Raw genomic sequence first — 16,701 nt, 5'->3', positions numbered from 1 at the left:
GGGCAAGGATGTTTCTACCTATGTCCAGTCTTGTGAGGTGTGCCAAAGAGTGGGAAAACCCCAAGACCAGGTCAAAGCCCCTCTCCAGCCACTCCCCATCATTGAAGTTCCATTTCAGCGAGTAGCTGTGGATATTCTGGGTCCTTTTCCGAAAAAGACACCCAGAGGAAAGCAGTACATACTGACTTTCATGGATTTTGCCACCCGATGGCCGGAAGCAGTAGCTCTAAGCAACACCAGGGCTAAAAGTGTGTGCCAGGCACTAGCAGACATTTTTGCCAGGGTAGGTTGGCCCTCCGACATCCTCACAGATGCAGGGACTAATTTCCTGGCAGGAACTATGAAAAACCTTTGGGAAGCTCATGGGGTAAATCATTTGGTTGCCACTCCTTACCATCATCAAACAAATGGCATGGTGGAGAAGTTTAATGGAACTTTGGGGGCCATGATACGTAAATTTGTAAATGAGCACTCCAATGATTGGGACCTAGTGTTGCAGCAGTTGCTCTTTGCCTACAGAGCTGTACCACATCCCAGTTTAGGGTTTTCCCCATTTGAACTTGTATATGGCCGTGAGGTTAAGGGGCCATTGCAGTTGGTGAAGCAGCAATGGGAGGGATTTACACCTTCTCCAGGAACTAACATTCTGGACTTTGTAACCTACCTACAAAACACCCTCCGAACCTCTTTAGCCCTTGCTAGAGAAAACTTACAGGATGCTCAAAAAGAGCAAAAAGCCTGGTATGATAAACATGCCAGAGAGCGTTCCTTCAAAGTAGGAGACCAGGTCATGGTCTTAAAGGCGCTCCAGGCCCATAAAATGGAAGCATCGTGGGAAGGGCCATTCATGGTCCAGGAGCCCCTGGGAGCTGTTAATTATCTCATAGCATTCCCCACCTCCAACCGAAAGCCTAAGGTGTACCATATTAATTCTCTAAAGCCCTTTTATTCCAGAGAATTAAAGGTTTGTCAGTTTACAGCCCAGGGAGGAGACGACGCTGAGTGGCCTGAAGGTGTTTACTACGAAGGGAAATGTGCTGGTGGTGTGGAAGAGGTGAACCTCTCCATGACCCTTGGGCGTATGCAGCGACAGCAGATCCAGGAGCTGTGCACTAGCTACGCGCCAACGTTCTCAGCCACCCCAGGACTGACTGAACGGGCATACCACTCCATTGACACAGGTAATGCTCACCCAATTAGGGTCCAATCTTACCGGGTGTCTCCTCAAGCTAAAACTGCTATAGAACGGGAGATCCAGGATATGTTACAGATGGGTGTAATCCGCCCCTCTGAAAGTGCATGGGCATCTCCAGTGGTTCTAGTTCCCAAACCAGATGGGGAAATATGTTTTTGCGTGGACTACCGTAAGCTAAATGCTGTAACTCGCCCAGACAACTATCCAATGCCACGCACAGATGAACTATTAGAGAAACTGGGACGGGCCCAGTTCATCTCTACCTTGGACTTAACCAAGGGGTACTGGTAGGTACCGCTAGATGAATCTGCCAAGGAAAGGTCAGCCTTCATCACACATCTCGGGCTGTATGAATTTAATGTACTCCCTTTCGGGCTGCAAAATGCACCCGCCACTTTCCAAAGACTTGTAGATGGTCTCCTAGCGGGATTAGGAGAATATGCAGTCGCCTACCTTGACGATGTGGCCATATTTTCGGATTCCTGGGCAGACCACCTGGAACATCTACAAAAAGTCCTTGAGCGCATAAGGGAGGCAGGACTAACTGTTAAGGCTAAGAAGTGTCAAATAGGCCTAAACAGAGTGACTTACCTTGGACACCAGGTGGGTCAAGGAACTATCAGCCCCCTACAGGCCAAAGTGGATGCTAGCCAAAAGTGGCCTGTCCCAAAGTCAAAGAAACAGGTTCAATCCTTCTTAGGCTTGGCTGGTTATTACAGACGATTTGTACCGCACTACAGCCAAATCGCTGCCCCACTGACAGACCTAACCAAAAAGAAACAGCCAAATGCTGTTCAGTGGACCGGAAAGTGTCAGAAGGCCTTTAACAAGCTTAAAGCGACACTCATGTCTGACCCTGTACTAAGGGCCCCAGACTTTGACAAACCGTTCCTAGTAACCACAGATGCATCCGAGCGTGGTGTGGGAGCAGTTTTAATGCAGAAAGGACCTGATCAAGAATTCCACCCTGTAGTGTTTCTCAGCAAAAAACTGTCTGAGAGGGAAAGCAACTGGTCAGTCACTGAAAAAGAATGTTATGCCATTGTCTACACTCTGGAAAAGCTACGCCCATATGTTTGGGGACGGCGTTTCCACCTGCAAACCGACCATGCTGCACTAAAGTGGCTTCACACCGTCAAGGAAACTAACAAAAAACTTCTTCGGTGGAGTTTAGCTCTCCAAGATTTTGATTTCGACATCCAACACATCTCAGGAGCTTCTAACAAAGTGGCTGATGCACTCTCCCGTGAAAGTTTCCCAGAATCAACTGGTTAAAATCGTCCTTGAGATGTGGAAAATATTGTTAGTCTTTATGTACTTGGTAGTATATTTAGAGATGCATGTGTCTTATTAACTCTGTTTTCCTAGAGCTCCAGGAAGAAATCCCAGCCAGTGTTTCACCCTAGCTGAGATTTGGGGGGCGTGTCATAAATATAAAGGGAAGGGTAAACCCCTTTGAAATCCCTCCTGGCCAGGGGAAAGCTCCTCTCACCTGTAAAGGGTTAAGAAGCTAAAGGTAACCTCGCTGGCACCTGACCAAAATGACCAATGAGGAGACAAGATACTTTCAAAAGCTGGGAGGAGGGAGAGAAACAAAGGGTCTGTGTCTGTCTGGATGCTGCTCTTGCCAGGGACAGAACAGGAATGGAGTCTTAGAACTTTTAGTAAGTAATCTAGCTAGGTATGTGTTAGATTATGATTTCTTTAAATGGCTGAGAAAAGAATTGTGCTGAATAGAATAACTATTTCTGTCTGTGTATCTTTTTTGTAACTTAAGGTTTTGCCTAGAGGGGTTCTCTATGTTTTTGAATCTAATTACCCTGTAAGATATCTACCATCCTGATTTTACAGGGGGGATTTCTTTATTTCTATTTACTTCTATTTTTATTAAAAGTCTTCTTGTAAGAAAACTGAATGCCTTTTCATTGTTCTCAGATCCAAGGGTTTGGGTCTGTGGTCACCTATGCAAATTGGTGAGGCTTTTTACCAAACCTTGTCCAGGAAGTGGGGTGCAAGGTTTTGGGAAGTATTTTGGGGGGAAGGACGCGTCCAAACAGCTCTTCCCCAGTAACCAGTATTAGTTTGGTGGTGGTAGCAGCCAGTCCAAGGACAAAGGGTGGAATATTTTGTACCTTGGGGAAGTTTTGACCTAAGCTGGTAAAGATAAGCTTAGGAGGTTTTTCATGCAGGTCCCCACATCTGTACCCTAGAGTTCAGAGTGGGGGAGGAACCTTGACAGAGCATAAATTATATCTGTGCAAACTTTAAGACCCCTTTTCATGACACATGAGGTACAGGCCTACTTTACACTGGCAGTGTGATGTACAGTGGCCTTAGTGTATATATGAATCAGGCCCAGTAAAATCTCCATGTCTCAGAATACTACCTCATTCAGGGGCCACAGCATTTTTCAGACCTAGTTCATGCAGCTGCTTTGCTCAGAGAAAGAGTGAGACTAGAGAGAAGAATGAGGGGAGGAAACAAAAATTGTTCAGCTTTGCATGTAACTTTCTTTTCTTTGCTTCAGGGGGTATGACATTGGTATAAGGCTGGTTGAAGACTTTTTGGCTCGCTCTGCTGTGAGGAAGTGCCGTAGCTATTCTGAAACTGTAGACGTGATTGCACAGGTAAATAAGATTAAAGTAGCTAGACTTTGGTATCCTTTGATGTCCTCAGCTTCTGGGAAGACAAGACTGGCCTCATCTCCTACCAATTCATTCCAAAGCAGAATTAGCCCGTCTACCAGTATGCTTAACTCTCCAGTCTGAAATGAAGGTGCTACAAAGCAGAAGAACAGGACAGTATGGTGTTCTTCATTTTAACACAAGCTCTCCTGGTGTTAACCAAATCAGTTCCCTTATTTAGAACTTTTTACATCCAGCTAACAGCACACAAACTTAAGTCTGCTCAGAGCGACAGCAGCAGCAGTTCTGGGTCCTGGCCTGATAAGCTCTCAGTGTGCTGTGATACTGTGTGAATTGTCAGCCTTTGAGCTCTCCCACTACATTCAAAATACTAGCAGTAGGTCCACGCAGATAGGACAATGGAGTTCTAACCAAGAGCTCGATACAGCTAAATACTTAAGCATGTGCTTAACTTTAAGGACCAACCTTCCCATAGCTCCCTTATGCAGCACTGGCTTTTACCTATATTGCGATGACTCAGTGGGGCTACATCTCTTGAGGAGACATTGGCTCTCACTAACATAGAATCACTGATGTTTTATTTCAGCCCAGAAATGCTTGAAAACAGGACATTCAATATAGCAGGTCCATATTCAATCACTAACCCTTTTGCTGGATCCTAAAATGAAAAACACGTCTCCACAAATGAGTCATCATAACAAAATACTGGTTCAAATAGATAAAATTCAAATATCTACACAGAGGGATGTTAACCATATGAGATTATGTGAGTAAGGCAAGCAGGACTTGACACCATGAATATGTTATCTTTTATACCCCCACACTGAATGCAATTGTTTTATTATAATATAAAGTTACAGTTAACAGCTTTTTAAAATATATTTAACAACAACAACAAGCACAGAGACATCTGTCAAAGGTCACACTCTAACACTCAGGTTTGCACAGATTGCTGAGTGTGTAAAACAATTATTTATGCAGGAGACACTCAATGTACATTAGTAATTACAAATATACTGTACTTATTTTTACTAATGCACTGGTATGCAGTCAACATGCATATAACTTCTCTGTCTCCTTCCAAATATTTTAGCTAGATATCACACCTCTTCTTTGTATCTGAATGAACAGTGTGTACAAGATGGCCAATGTATATTGCCTTGTGCTAAGTGCATTTCAAAAGAATCAGGTGATAAAGATATTTTATGATTCCTGTTCCTTTTTGAGGGATGTGTTTGAATTATTCAGCTGTATTTCTACTCTTGGAAGCAGCAGAAAGACCCAAACTGAGACATCTTATTTTCCATGCATCTGAGGTACCAGTCACTGCACTGTCTGAGCACCTGGCAATCTTTTATATATTTATCCTCATAACACTTTTATGAGGAAGGGAAATGCTATTATCCCCCTTTTACAGATGGGGAACTGAGACTCAGAGAGGCTTACCCAGGGTCACACAGAAAATCTTTGATATAGTAGGAAATGGAGTCCCAGTCTCCTGCACCCCTGACTGGTGCCCTGAACTCTTGGACCACCCTTCCTCCTCACTGATTGTTGACTTAAAAACATCCATCATATTATGCAAATTATTGTCAGGCATATTTGAACTTGTGAGAAGTAGAATCACATTTTCTAGGTGTTGACTGGAGTTTAACGTAGCTAATGTCCAGCATCAGTTTGAAAATTTACTGTAAGAAATATATTGGATCCTTGTTAAATATATACTGATTATACATAGTGATTATTAAAAATGCTTGGATCATGCAGTAATGGTAAACAGCTTGGTACTAAGGCCTTGATCCTGCCGTCAGAGCCATGACAGTATATCCTTGTGCTTGTGTGGAATCTCACTGCTGTCAGTGGGGTTCTGCACTATCACAATGGCCTGCTCACATACACCCAATTGTAGGGGTTGAGGCCCAGGTACTTATCCAAATGGTCGTCAAGACTGAAGCTCTTTTACTGGCTATTCTAAATGGAAGCAATCACAACGGATAGGGAGGACATTTCCTGCTAATGTCAGGCTGGAGGAATAAAGGGTCTGAAGTGAAGCCCAAAAATATTAAAATGAAAAGTAAAAAATGAAGTAGTTACCTTTTTATTTGTTGACAGATTAGTTCTCCCGTATATAGGGGTAATGCTGCCGGGAACAGGATCTGTAAGATTTCTGCCACCAAATGGTGCAAAGCAACCTGGGCAGACCTGCGACACAGTTGCATTATGTGAAAAGTCATTTTAAATGGTCTCTATTGTAGTGAGAACACGTTGTAAAGAACAATATAAAGGGAGAGCTTGGCTTTTGGAACTTTAATGGGATGGCACATTTTAATGGCAAAATACATTCAAATAAAACCTTCTTCCTTCGCTCCTGTACTGTGCTTGGGAGGCGTTTGCTTGGTGAAAGCTGAAGAATTTCTTTGGCATCAGACTAAGGCTCCTGTTCAGCAAGATACTTAAGCCCATGCCTAACTTCAAGTCCCGTCAACTTCACTGGGACTGTCCAAATGCTTAAGAGTTAGGCATACACTTATGTACTTTGCTAAATCAGGGCTTGACAGCACTTGTGCTGACAGGAAACGTGGAATAGTTTTGTCACGCAGTTTGAAAAATGTAACAGTTAAGCTATTTTAGATTGTTTTATTTGTTGACATGCTCTCACAGAAAAATAAATATTGGAAGAAATACCAGCCCCTTAGTTCATTTGATGCACAGCAGCTTCTGCCTTCCCCCACACATAACCCCAGTACTGCATTGGACCCATTATCCAATTACAAGATATTACAAAAGTTTTAGCAGAGTGCAAGGGCAAATGCTCTGAGTGCCAGAACTCTTGGGATGGAGACCTCTGCCTGTGCATATCATTTTTGTGTATTTTTAGACTTGATGAAAATTGCTATAATGTAACTTTAGGAAGAAACTGGGGTTTTCTGCAAAGGGAAGACTCCATGGAGGAAGACCCATCTGTAGTGGCTAAGGTTCCCAATTTTGGTTGGACATATTCCTGGAGGTTTCATCACATGACATAATCTTTAATTAAAGATTAATAAAAAGGGTCTAGAGGTAATCCCAGCAATTATAGACCAGCAAGTCTAACGTCAGTACCGAGCAAATTAGTTGAAACAATAGTAAAGAATAAAACTGTCAGACTCATAGAAGAACATAAATTGTTGCACAAAAGTCAACATGATTTCTGAAAAGGGAGATCATGTCTTACTAATCTATTAGAGTTCTCTGAAGGGGTCAACAGACATGTGGAGAAGGGGGATCCAGTGGACATAGTGTACTTAGATTTCCAGAAAGCCTTTGACAAGGTCCCTCACCAAATGCTCTTACGTAAATTAAATTGTCATGAGATAAGAGGGAAGATCCTTTCATGGATTGAGAACTGTTTAAAAGACAGGGAACAAAGGGTAGGAATAAATGGTAAATTTTCAGAATGGAGAGGGGTAACTAGTGGTCAGTCCTAGAACCAATCCTATTCAACTTATTCATAAATGATCTGGAGAAAGTGGTAACGGTGAGGTGGAAAAGTTTGCAGATGATACTAAACTGTTCAAGATAGTTAAGACCAAAGCAGACTGTGAAGAACTTCAAAAAGATCTCACAAAACTAAGTGATTGGGCAACAAAATGGCAAATGAAATTTGTCCCTCGGCCCACGCCGCTTCCAGCAGCTCCCATTGGCCTGGAGCAGCGAACCACGGCCAGTGGGAGCCGCAATTGGCCAAACCTGCAGATGCGGCAGGTAAACAAATTGGCCCAGCCCCCCAGGGGCTTTCCCTGCACAAGCGGCAGAACAAGTTTGGGAACCACTGTATTACATTATAATAGGAATAGATCAGTGAAAACAATACAAGTAACATTCCATTAGGTTTCATGATGTTCTAACACCTGAATATGCTCTCCCATTAACACACACTTTGATCTAGGGCATGTATACCGGGCATGCATAATGTAAATGTAAAGTAATAGTAAACAACAAGATTTAGATAGGTGACAACAATATGATCAACATCTCCTCTGATCTCTGTTAACACACAAGTGAATTGGCCTGACAGTATGCTAATACACTGCACTCCTTTGATATTCACACATAAGTGAATTGGCGTATGGCACTGGCCTGAGCTGGTCTGTCAGCATCATAGCATCTCATAATTATAGGAAAAGAACAGGGTCTGACTAATGGTGTTTACCAGCTTGCAAAGAAAGGGACACTGTCCCTACTCCTCACAAGCCCTCCTTATTGAACACTTTATCCAGTTCATGTGCTTTCCCCCTCCATGGTAGGTGATTCCATTTTAAGAGGTAGGGAGTCCAGGGTCGTTGACTGGAGAAGGACCCTCTAGCACTGCCGTGGGGATTGGCGAGGGCGAGGGAAAAGCTGGGAGGCAGTCCAGAGGTGCAGGCCCTTTGCACACATGGTTTATGTCTCCAAGGGCAAACCTCACCTCCCAAAGGAACCTATCCATTGGAAACTCCAGCAGAGGAAACACGTAGGGCTCCCTGTCCTTTGTATAGGTTTCCCCGGCCTAGAAGATGACCTAGCCCTTAGTTGTTAATATGCCTATGACTTATAGTTTTCAGTACCAAATCAGATTCTTATTTTGTGAATGGTCTCTTTTAAATTCCTTTCATAGCCTTAAGAGAGATTTTCAGCTGTTGCATATTGTGATGCCTGCATGATCTTTTTTCAGAGAATAACAATTAAGCAGAATTTTAGAAGAAAAGATTGTTTACTAGGTGTTTTATTTCCATTTTATCATTTGGTGAGGTAAATTTATATGAGGCTTAGCCCAATTATGACTGCTTGTAATGATCCATAATATACAGACAGTGATCAGCAGCTAAACTAATACTATAGATTTAGCAGCATAGACTAGAACCCATTCATCTGTAAAACACCAGTTTCTTTCTACTCAGTGAGCTAACATTGTTCCACTTGCTATCTACCCATCCAACAGGCATTGTCCTTTTCAATCCAGCAGAGGGCAATATACACAAATCATACACCCTAGTACATTAAATATGTGTAGGTGTCCAAGCAGTTGCAAAAGGAAACCCAAATATACATTAAGAAAAGGTTGATCTAAATCATATTAAAAAAAAAACAACAAATCTCTGATGGACCTAATATAAGCAATATATTACAATATTTCAAACATACACATTCCCCAGACTTTTCTATGTCTGTGGCATGTAAGTGTTAAATCACTTACATTTTAACAGTCCTGAGGACCATCTGGTAGCTTTTGAGCCTCAGTTCAATTGACCCAGATGGCCACCACACAAAAATCACCTCTATAACTGGCACTAACTGGATCAATTTGAAAAACAAAATAATTCTCATACATACAAATAAAACAGTTAGGGAGACCCAGTGACAAATGAGAAGGGTGCAGCAGATGCTATTTCTGTATTTGCCTAAAGCTGGTATGCCTCTTGACAGTAACAATGTGTCCCCACCAAAGTAGCACTACCCATATTGCCATTTTACTTCCAGCCCAATCACACTGTGGTCTCCCCAGGCAGTTTTTAATTTGACAGGGTAGAAAATCTATAAACATTCAATTAAAAAAAAATACACAAACTCTGAGATTCTTTTATAGTCAAAGTTATGAGACTCCGTTACATTTTATAAGAAACAGGGGGAAAAGTAGTACGTTTCCATGACTGGGAGAAAGCAGTGGACCTGCAAGTTGTGCAGAGTTCCAGGAGAATACACCTGGATTCTCATATTACTGTCATGTCAAATGTTAAAAGGGAAAAGAAAACAACCAAACAAAAACAATTGGTAAACAAAACACTCAAGTATTACTCAAGTTGAGTAAAGGTGGCAAAATCTCAGCCCAAATGTTTAGCTGAAGATACTGATTGTGCAACATGATAGAAACTAAATTATGTGACGTGTGATCCTTTCTGATATTTTGGCATCAAGGACAGTTCCTGAGCAATATCATAAATGATGTGACTGATATGGAAGGTCAGGAATCACTATATCTTTCATGTTTCAGAGTAGCAGCCGTGTTAGTCTGTATTCGCAAAAAGAAAAGGAGTACTTGTGGCACCTTAGAGACTAACACATTTATTTGAGCATAAATAAAGTGACTCATCGGATGCAGTGAGCTGTAGCTCACGAAAGCTTATGCTCAAATAAATGTGTTAGTCTCTAAGGTGCCACTAGTACTCTATATCTGTCATGTTGGCCATGAAGGGACTAAGGCCCAGATCCTTAAAGGTATTTAGGTACCTAAGCCCCATTGAATCAATGAGAGTTAGGTGCCTAAATACCTTTGAGCATTTTGGTATACCTGCTCAAATAGAAACACAGAGAGGATCTCTTTTGCATTCACTAGAGCTGATGTTGCCAAATACCCTCTAAAAAGTCATAGAGCCAAAGTCACTCACTGCACACACTTACTATGATCCGTTGGTGTCTGCAAACCATGTTACTAAAGCAACAAGCACACATCTCCCCTGTGATATAGTAGACAAAACAGACACCTTTATGTTGCATAAAGCAACTTCAGGTGGTCAGCACATGAAAAGAAGAGTGTTGTGAAGTCCCTCAAATCAGCCTCTGGGCCTGGTCACATTTTTCTTTGCTTGTTTTTCTTCTCTTCTTTTTGTGTGATGCATTTCCCTTTGTTTTTGCTGTGTTTTCAAATATTAGTAACAGATGTGAGATGATTTTTCTGGTTTTACTGGGTATTTGAAGTTACTCAGAGTTCTGCCTATTTAAAAGGGCCTGATTTATTCTTTCCCTGTTTTATTGTATAGTACAATTAACCAAACAACACAAATATAAGTAGAGAAAGGCTAACTTTAGGAACAAGGGAAAGGACTCTATTTTCCTCCTGTTACAGGGTCTACTATCAACTGCTATCAAGACTATTTAGCATACTAACAGAAGGAGTCTCTAGTAGCATAGTCTCAAGGAAGAAAATAAGATTAAGACACTGACAGACTTCTGAATCTTTGTTTACAAAATAGCAGTTTAATGTTCTTAAATGTCACTTTCAAACTTAATGTTCTGAAAATTCTGGAAAAAAGGTACAATTATAACCAGCACAACAATCTGAGCACTGGTTTTCTACAGAGTTCTTGATGTATATATAATCAGGAATGTCTCCAAAATAACCAGAATGTAAATGGAAATGAAAGGAATTATCTCAGGTAAATGCAATCAATCTGCTAGTTTAAGTTTACACAGCTTTTTGCATTAACTGTTTATATAATATGTTAATTCCTCAGGTCATTATCCAGGCTAAAAATAACAGGCCAGGTACTTACATTTTTAGCTGGTATATCTAAATGCACTGATTGACCCTGTAGATTAAATAAACTAAGTCAGGATCAATTATTATGATTGTTAAAGCCAGCAATCATTTGGGGACAACATTATGTAGCATTATGGCTCTGATCCTGCACTCTTTAAGAAAGTAAAACTGGAGCCTGCAGGATCAGGCCATAACTGTTAAATGCAAGTATAAATTGGGAAGAAATTAAACAAAAGAAGCAGCTTCAAATGAGATGCACCAAAACAACTTGCTGTGCCAACCCTATCATAACTGCTGACGGACAGAATTTAACACAGCCGCTTAGTGTGAGTGGGGATTTAAAAACATTAGTCTAGCAATTCAGACACCAGTAGCTAGATATTACTGCTAATTTGAACTCAGTTGGTATGGGGCCAAAAGAAAGAGATGATCAGCTAAAGTAAACCCTTCTTCCACCAATTTTCCATGCTGTGAAGTGAATCCCTATGTCATGGGGTTCTGTGACAGAACATATTTGCTACATGGCTACCACTGGAATGGAAAAAAGATGCAACGACCCTCATAAAAGTAAAAGAATAACTCGCTTTCTTAAAAATCCAATGGATAGTCCAGTCACTGATTGGCCAGACAAGAAAGGGGAAAAAAAGGAAGAAATATATTGAAAATAGAGATGAGCCAAGGAGACGATGTGCAAGTCTGGATCCAGATCCAAATTAGGTTCAGACTAAGGTTTATAATTTGGGTTTGAGGATGAACTAGGCCAAGTTCTGAAATCTGGTGAACTCTTCTTGGGAGATTTTGCTCCATAAAATCAGATATCCTACAACTGATCCTGTAAGATTTCAAACACCACGGGTCGCATCCAAACTAGATCTAGAAAATAGGTGCCTGGTTTTAGATACAACCCAGATCAAAATTATAGGGCAATTTGGATGCTCAAATTTGACTCTAATCACGTTCCATAAAATTTCAGAGGGCTAGTACTTGTCGTTCTGGTTTGGATCCATCCAATTCAAAGTAGAAAAGATTTTTTTTAAATGAACTTGGCCATGAATAGAACGAGAAATAAGGAAGATTGCACTTCAAAACATTGCTAAAATTGTATTCTTTCTTTCTCTGACGGATAAAACAAAGATGATGATTGTAACTATGTTGCAGTCAACTATGGGAAATCTGGAAGTCTAGCCAAGCTATGCTTGCCACAGGATATGAGGCAGGGGCAAAGGTGACTTGAATCCACCTTAACACTTCTCAGATCTTGAGAACACGTAAGGGCCCAGTTAACCCCTGGTCAGAGTCAGAGCAGCCTTTGAGAGACTCTAATCTTCCCTGACTGCAATAGCCCCCTATTGGCAGTTTTGGTAACTCAGGCACTCTGGCGACACTCCCTCCTGCTCTTGACATTCCCCTTGAACCAAGGGTTCTAAACAGTGGTATGGGGTCTCCTATATCAGCACTATATAGTTGGCAAGTCTTCCATACAAAGTCTCATACTGGAAGATAGTTTGAAAATCACTTCTGATGGAATATTTCTTGCAGTAGCCTTCTGTAAGGTTGTTTCCTTGTATTCCCCTATCTATCTATATCCATCTGTTGACTCTTGTCTTATACTTAGATTATAAGCTCTGAGGGGCAGGAACTGTCTTTTTGTTCTGTGTTTGTACAGCACAGTGGGATTGTGGTCCATGACAGGTGTAATGGAATGCCAAACTGTATTATACTGTTCTGCCACTAGGTGGAACTGTGTATAAAATACCTTATTTAAAGCTAACCTTAGCCTTAGACATACCTGGAAGAGCATTAAAAGATCTTATGATGAACACATCGGTTACAAATAAGCAAGTTCTATGACCAGTCCATATCTGGTACAGGAACATAACATGGTGTCAGAAGTAAACTAAGAACAGAAATGGAAGGAACAAAACAACAAAGGTTGCAGGATCTCATTAACATGCCACTCTTCAATGCCTCAGAGAACTTCAGTTTTGGTAAACCTTCAGAATGGACAATCTGAAAACAATATTTTGTCAGATTTTGCATTGCTACCAAGCTGTGCAATGAAACTGGAGATATTCAGGTATCTTTAATTTATGCTATAGGGAAGCAGGCAGAGCATATCTTTAAATCCTTTGACTTTACTGAAGACTGTCACAAAGATGATTTGAAAGGGTTCTGGCTATGTTTGAGGCATACCTTATATCTCAGAGAAATGTGATTTATGAAAAAACATGTTTCCATCAGAGAATGTTGAATGTTTTATAAGAGATCTGCATACAATGGCTGAAAACTGTGATTCTGGGAATGCAAAACATGAAAATATCAGAGAGGGGCTGGCTATTGGATTAATAGAAAAAAAACTTTTCACAGCTGCTACAATGGAAGAGAGATTAACTCTAGCTACAGTTACACAGAGAGTTACTGTGACCTGGTGAGGCAGCAAAACCTAAAGCAACAGGACAAACTTGAAAAATTTAAAACTAGCTTAGTAACTGTAAACAGACACTTGAATGTTAAAAGTCATTATCATAAAACTGCTGAGGCAAGGAGAGAGAACTCCTAAGCTAAAAAGGACAAATTCCACACTACATGTACAAGGTATGGAAAAAGCCATATCCCAAGACGTGATGAATGTCCAGACAAGGCACACAGTGCAATAAATGCATGAAATATGGACATTTTGCAGCAGTTTGCCACACCAAAGCCGTCAGAGAGTTGACTCATATTACAGACAATCAAGAACCAATTTTTCTGGGACCTATAACTTGCGATGACATAGAGGCTGCCTGGACAGTGAAACTGAATAGTCATTTCAAGACTATTGACTTTAAAATTGACTCAGGAGATGACGTTACAGTCATCTCAGAAGGGACTTACAATTACCTTCAATCCCTCCCAGAGCTGAAGTCACCGGACACAGCTCTGACTAACCTTGGAGGTACTCTTGAACTGCATGGGTCAGTTCGCCACAGAAACAACTTACAAAGATAAATGTCCCAACAACAATGAAGTGGGTGAAACCAGACAATCACTACTTCCCCAAATGAACTCACACAGGAAAATGATAAAAGATGAAAATGACCTATGGTCTGTGGTTGAACACTTTTCACCAAGTGATCACTCTATACTGCCACAAGTACGCCTATTCTTTTTGTATTATACTGTTTTGCCACTAGGTTTCACTCTGTGTAAAATATCTTATTTAACGCTAATCTTTGAACGGGGCTCCGAAACGCTACATAATAAATAAACAAATAAATCAAAAAATTATTGCTTTTCAGCCTCTGAGAAAGGGAAAAATGCACATGAACGGTTGTTTGCTAAGTAGTAAATTGCAAATTGAAGTACTGTACTGCAAGCAGTAATGAGAATTGTATTAATCCAGGAAATCCGCATTGGCATGCCAAAGCCTTTCTAGTATCATATTGCATCCAAACAGTGCTTAAGGAAAAGTACTTGGGAAGAATGAAAAGTATACCAGCAAAATATGTTATTCTGGCAAGCAGCCTTTTCCCTTCTCAGCAGTTTATTTATTTATTTATGTATTTATTTATTTTTGGTCACTTATAGTCCTGCTTTCTGATCTGAATTCTAATGTCATTGTTTGAGCTTATTTATCGCTACCATTCTTCACTTTGGACCCATTATTCATATATATGGTCCAGTATGCAGTGTTAGTGAAAAGTCCCTACTAACATATATTGCAGGGATTCGCCGTCCCCTGGCCAATGGGGGCTGTGGGAAGCAGCGGCCAGCACATCCTTTGGCCTGTGCCACTTCCTGCAGCCCCCATTGGCAGGGGACGGCAAACAGTGGCCAGTGCGAGCTGCTATCGGCCAAAGCTGCGGACTCTGCAGGTAAACAAACTGTCCTGGCCCGCCAGCGGATTTCCCTGACAGGCCGCGTGCCAAAGGTTGCTGATCCCTGATATATTGGGATGTCAAAGCAAGCTATTTTTTATTTATAGGCATTTCTAAGGCTTAAACTACACTACAGACTTCTGTCAGTATAACTATGTCACTCAGGGGTATGGAAAGTGACCCAGTTACATCAAACCTAACACCTGGTGTAGACAGCACTATGTTGAGAGGAGAGGTTTCTCTGTCAACATAGCTACTGCCTCTCATGGAGGTGGAGTAACTATGCTGACAGGAGCTCTCCTCTGGTAGCGGCTCACTAAAGCGTACTGCGGCGTTTTAAGTGTAGACCTGCCTTCAGCTACTCAGTACTGTATTTAGGCATCTTACAAATGTTAATGAAGTGAGTTTTCAACAGTTAGGAAAGGTCTTGTGGTTAAAGAATGGCCTGCTAGGTTGGGGTGTGTGTGTGTGTTCAATTCCTTGGTAATCCTGAACAAATCACAATCTCCATGTGAAAAATGGCACACTAATACCGTCCTATCTTACAAGGATGATAGCATGGTAAATTCATAAATATATGGGAGGTGGTCAGAGAGGTCCTATTATTTCTCCAATTTTGCATATGTGGAAACAGGCACAGGGAGGTTGACATTCAGTTTTGTAAAATATCCTCAATTTTGCGGAGTCAAAAACCTCTTCCTCATGAGGATGGCCTGGAAGCGAGCACTGTCCCAACCACAGGTTGCCTTATTTCACCCTGAAAGGAACTAGACAGGGTAGCTTTCATGAACATTGTGGCCAGACACACCCTGGAGTGAAAATATAAGGCTAATTCCTTAGCTATTAATTAGATTTCTTCAAATATTCTTATTCTAGCTCTCAGATTCCATCCACTTATTGTGAACTCCTAAGCTTTTCTCAGTTACTTGTTTATAGTTTTAATGTTTTGCCTTCTTATTTTAATCCCCTTTACTAGTTAATAGCCACTGTCCTATCATAGTTTCCATGTGAGTTCTGCTTTGCATAGGAAATTTTAACAAAAGAATTTGGAAAGCCTCATATTGTTCTAATGTGAAATACAACTCAGACTAAATGAAAAGCATATGAGGCACTTAGCACATTTAACTAGTTACTTTCCTCAAGAACAGAAGCTTGGAGATTGATAGAGTAGAGCTAGATATAAAGCAGGGGAAGAGTTTAGCAGAACTCTAATAATTAAAGGAGCAAAATGTGTGGTTAGGGAGAAGGGTCTAGTAAACTGAGAGACAGAGCAAACAGTAGCATTGCTTGGGATTTTTCTGTTGTTTTATTTGTTTGGGGTTTTTTGATGGAAAATATGGTTAATACAAAGGTGACATTTTCCATTTTCCATGGGAAAATATTGTTTTTTTCCTGAGATTATTTTTTTTCTTTTATTTTGGGTAGGGTTAACATTCATCTCTGCACCCATTTGAGCCACCACAGTACCTAATAGAAATAGTAGTTCAGATGCTGCAGCCCCCATCTCCGACATTTGCCAGACTCCCTCTCCCAGGATAAACCACAGTCTCTCTCATAGACTCATAGAATCTCAGGGTTGGAAGGGACCTCAGGAGGTCATCTAGTCCAACCCCCTGCTCAAAGCAGGGCCAACCCCCAATTTTTGCCCCAGATTCCTAAATGGCCCCCTCAAGGATTGAACTCACAACCCTGGGTTTAGCAGGCCAATGCTCAAACCACTGAGCTGTC

At 41.1% G+C, this 16,701-nt stretch overlaps 1 protein-coding gene across 2 annotated transcripts in view; it reads left to right on the top strand.

Annotated features, from left to right (window-relative positions):
- TRAPPC3L (trafficking protein particle complex subunit 3L) overlaps positions 1–16,701 on the top strand; it is a 51,419-nt gene that overhangs the window by 11,429 nt on the left and 23,289 nt on the right. For both annotated transcript variants that reach the window (XM_073337117.1, XM_073337116.1), the window contains one exon: positions 3,723–3,822. In XM_073337117.1, coding sequence (XP_073193218.1) covers positions 3,723–3,822 — 100 coding nt within the window. The remainder of the gene's footprint in view (positions 1–3,722; positions 3,823–16,701) is intronic.

The sequence above is a fragment of the Lepidochelys kempii genome, chromosome 3 (genome assembly GCF_965140265.1).
Source record: "Lepidochelys kempii isolate rLepKem1 chromosome 3, rLepKem1.hap2, whole genome shotgun sequence".
NCBI classification, from domain to species: Eukaryota; Metazoa; Chordata; order Testudines; family Cheloniidae; genus Lepidochelys; species Lepidochelys kempii.
The sequence above is the reverse complement of the archived record's forward strand: the minus strand, read 5'-3'. Positions and strand labels throughout refer to the sequence as shown.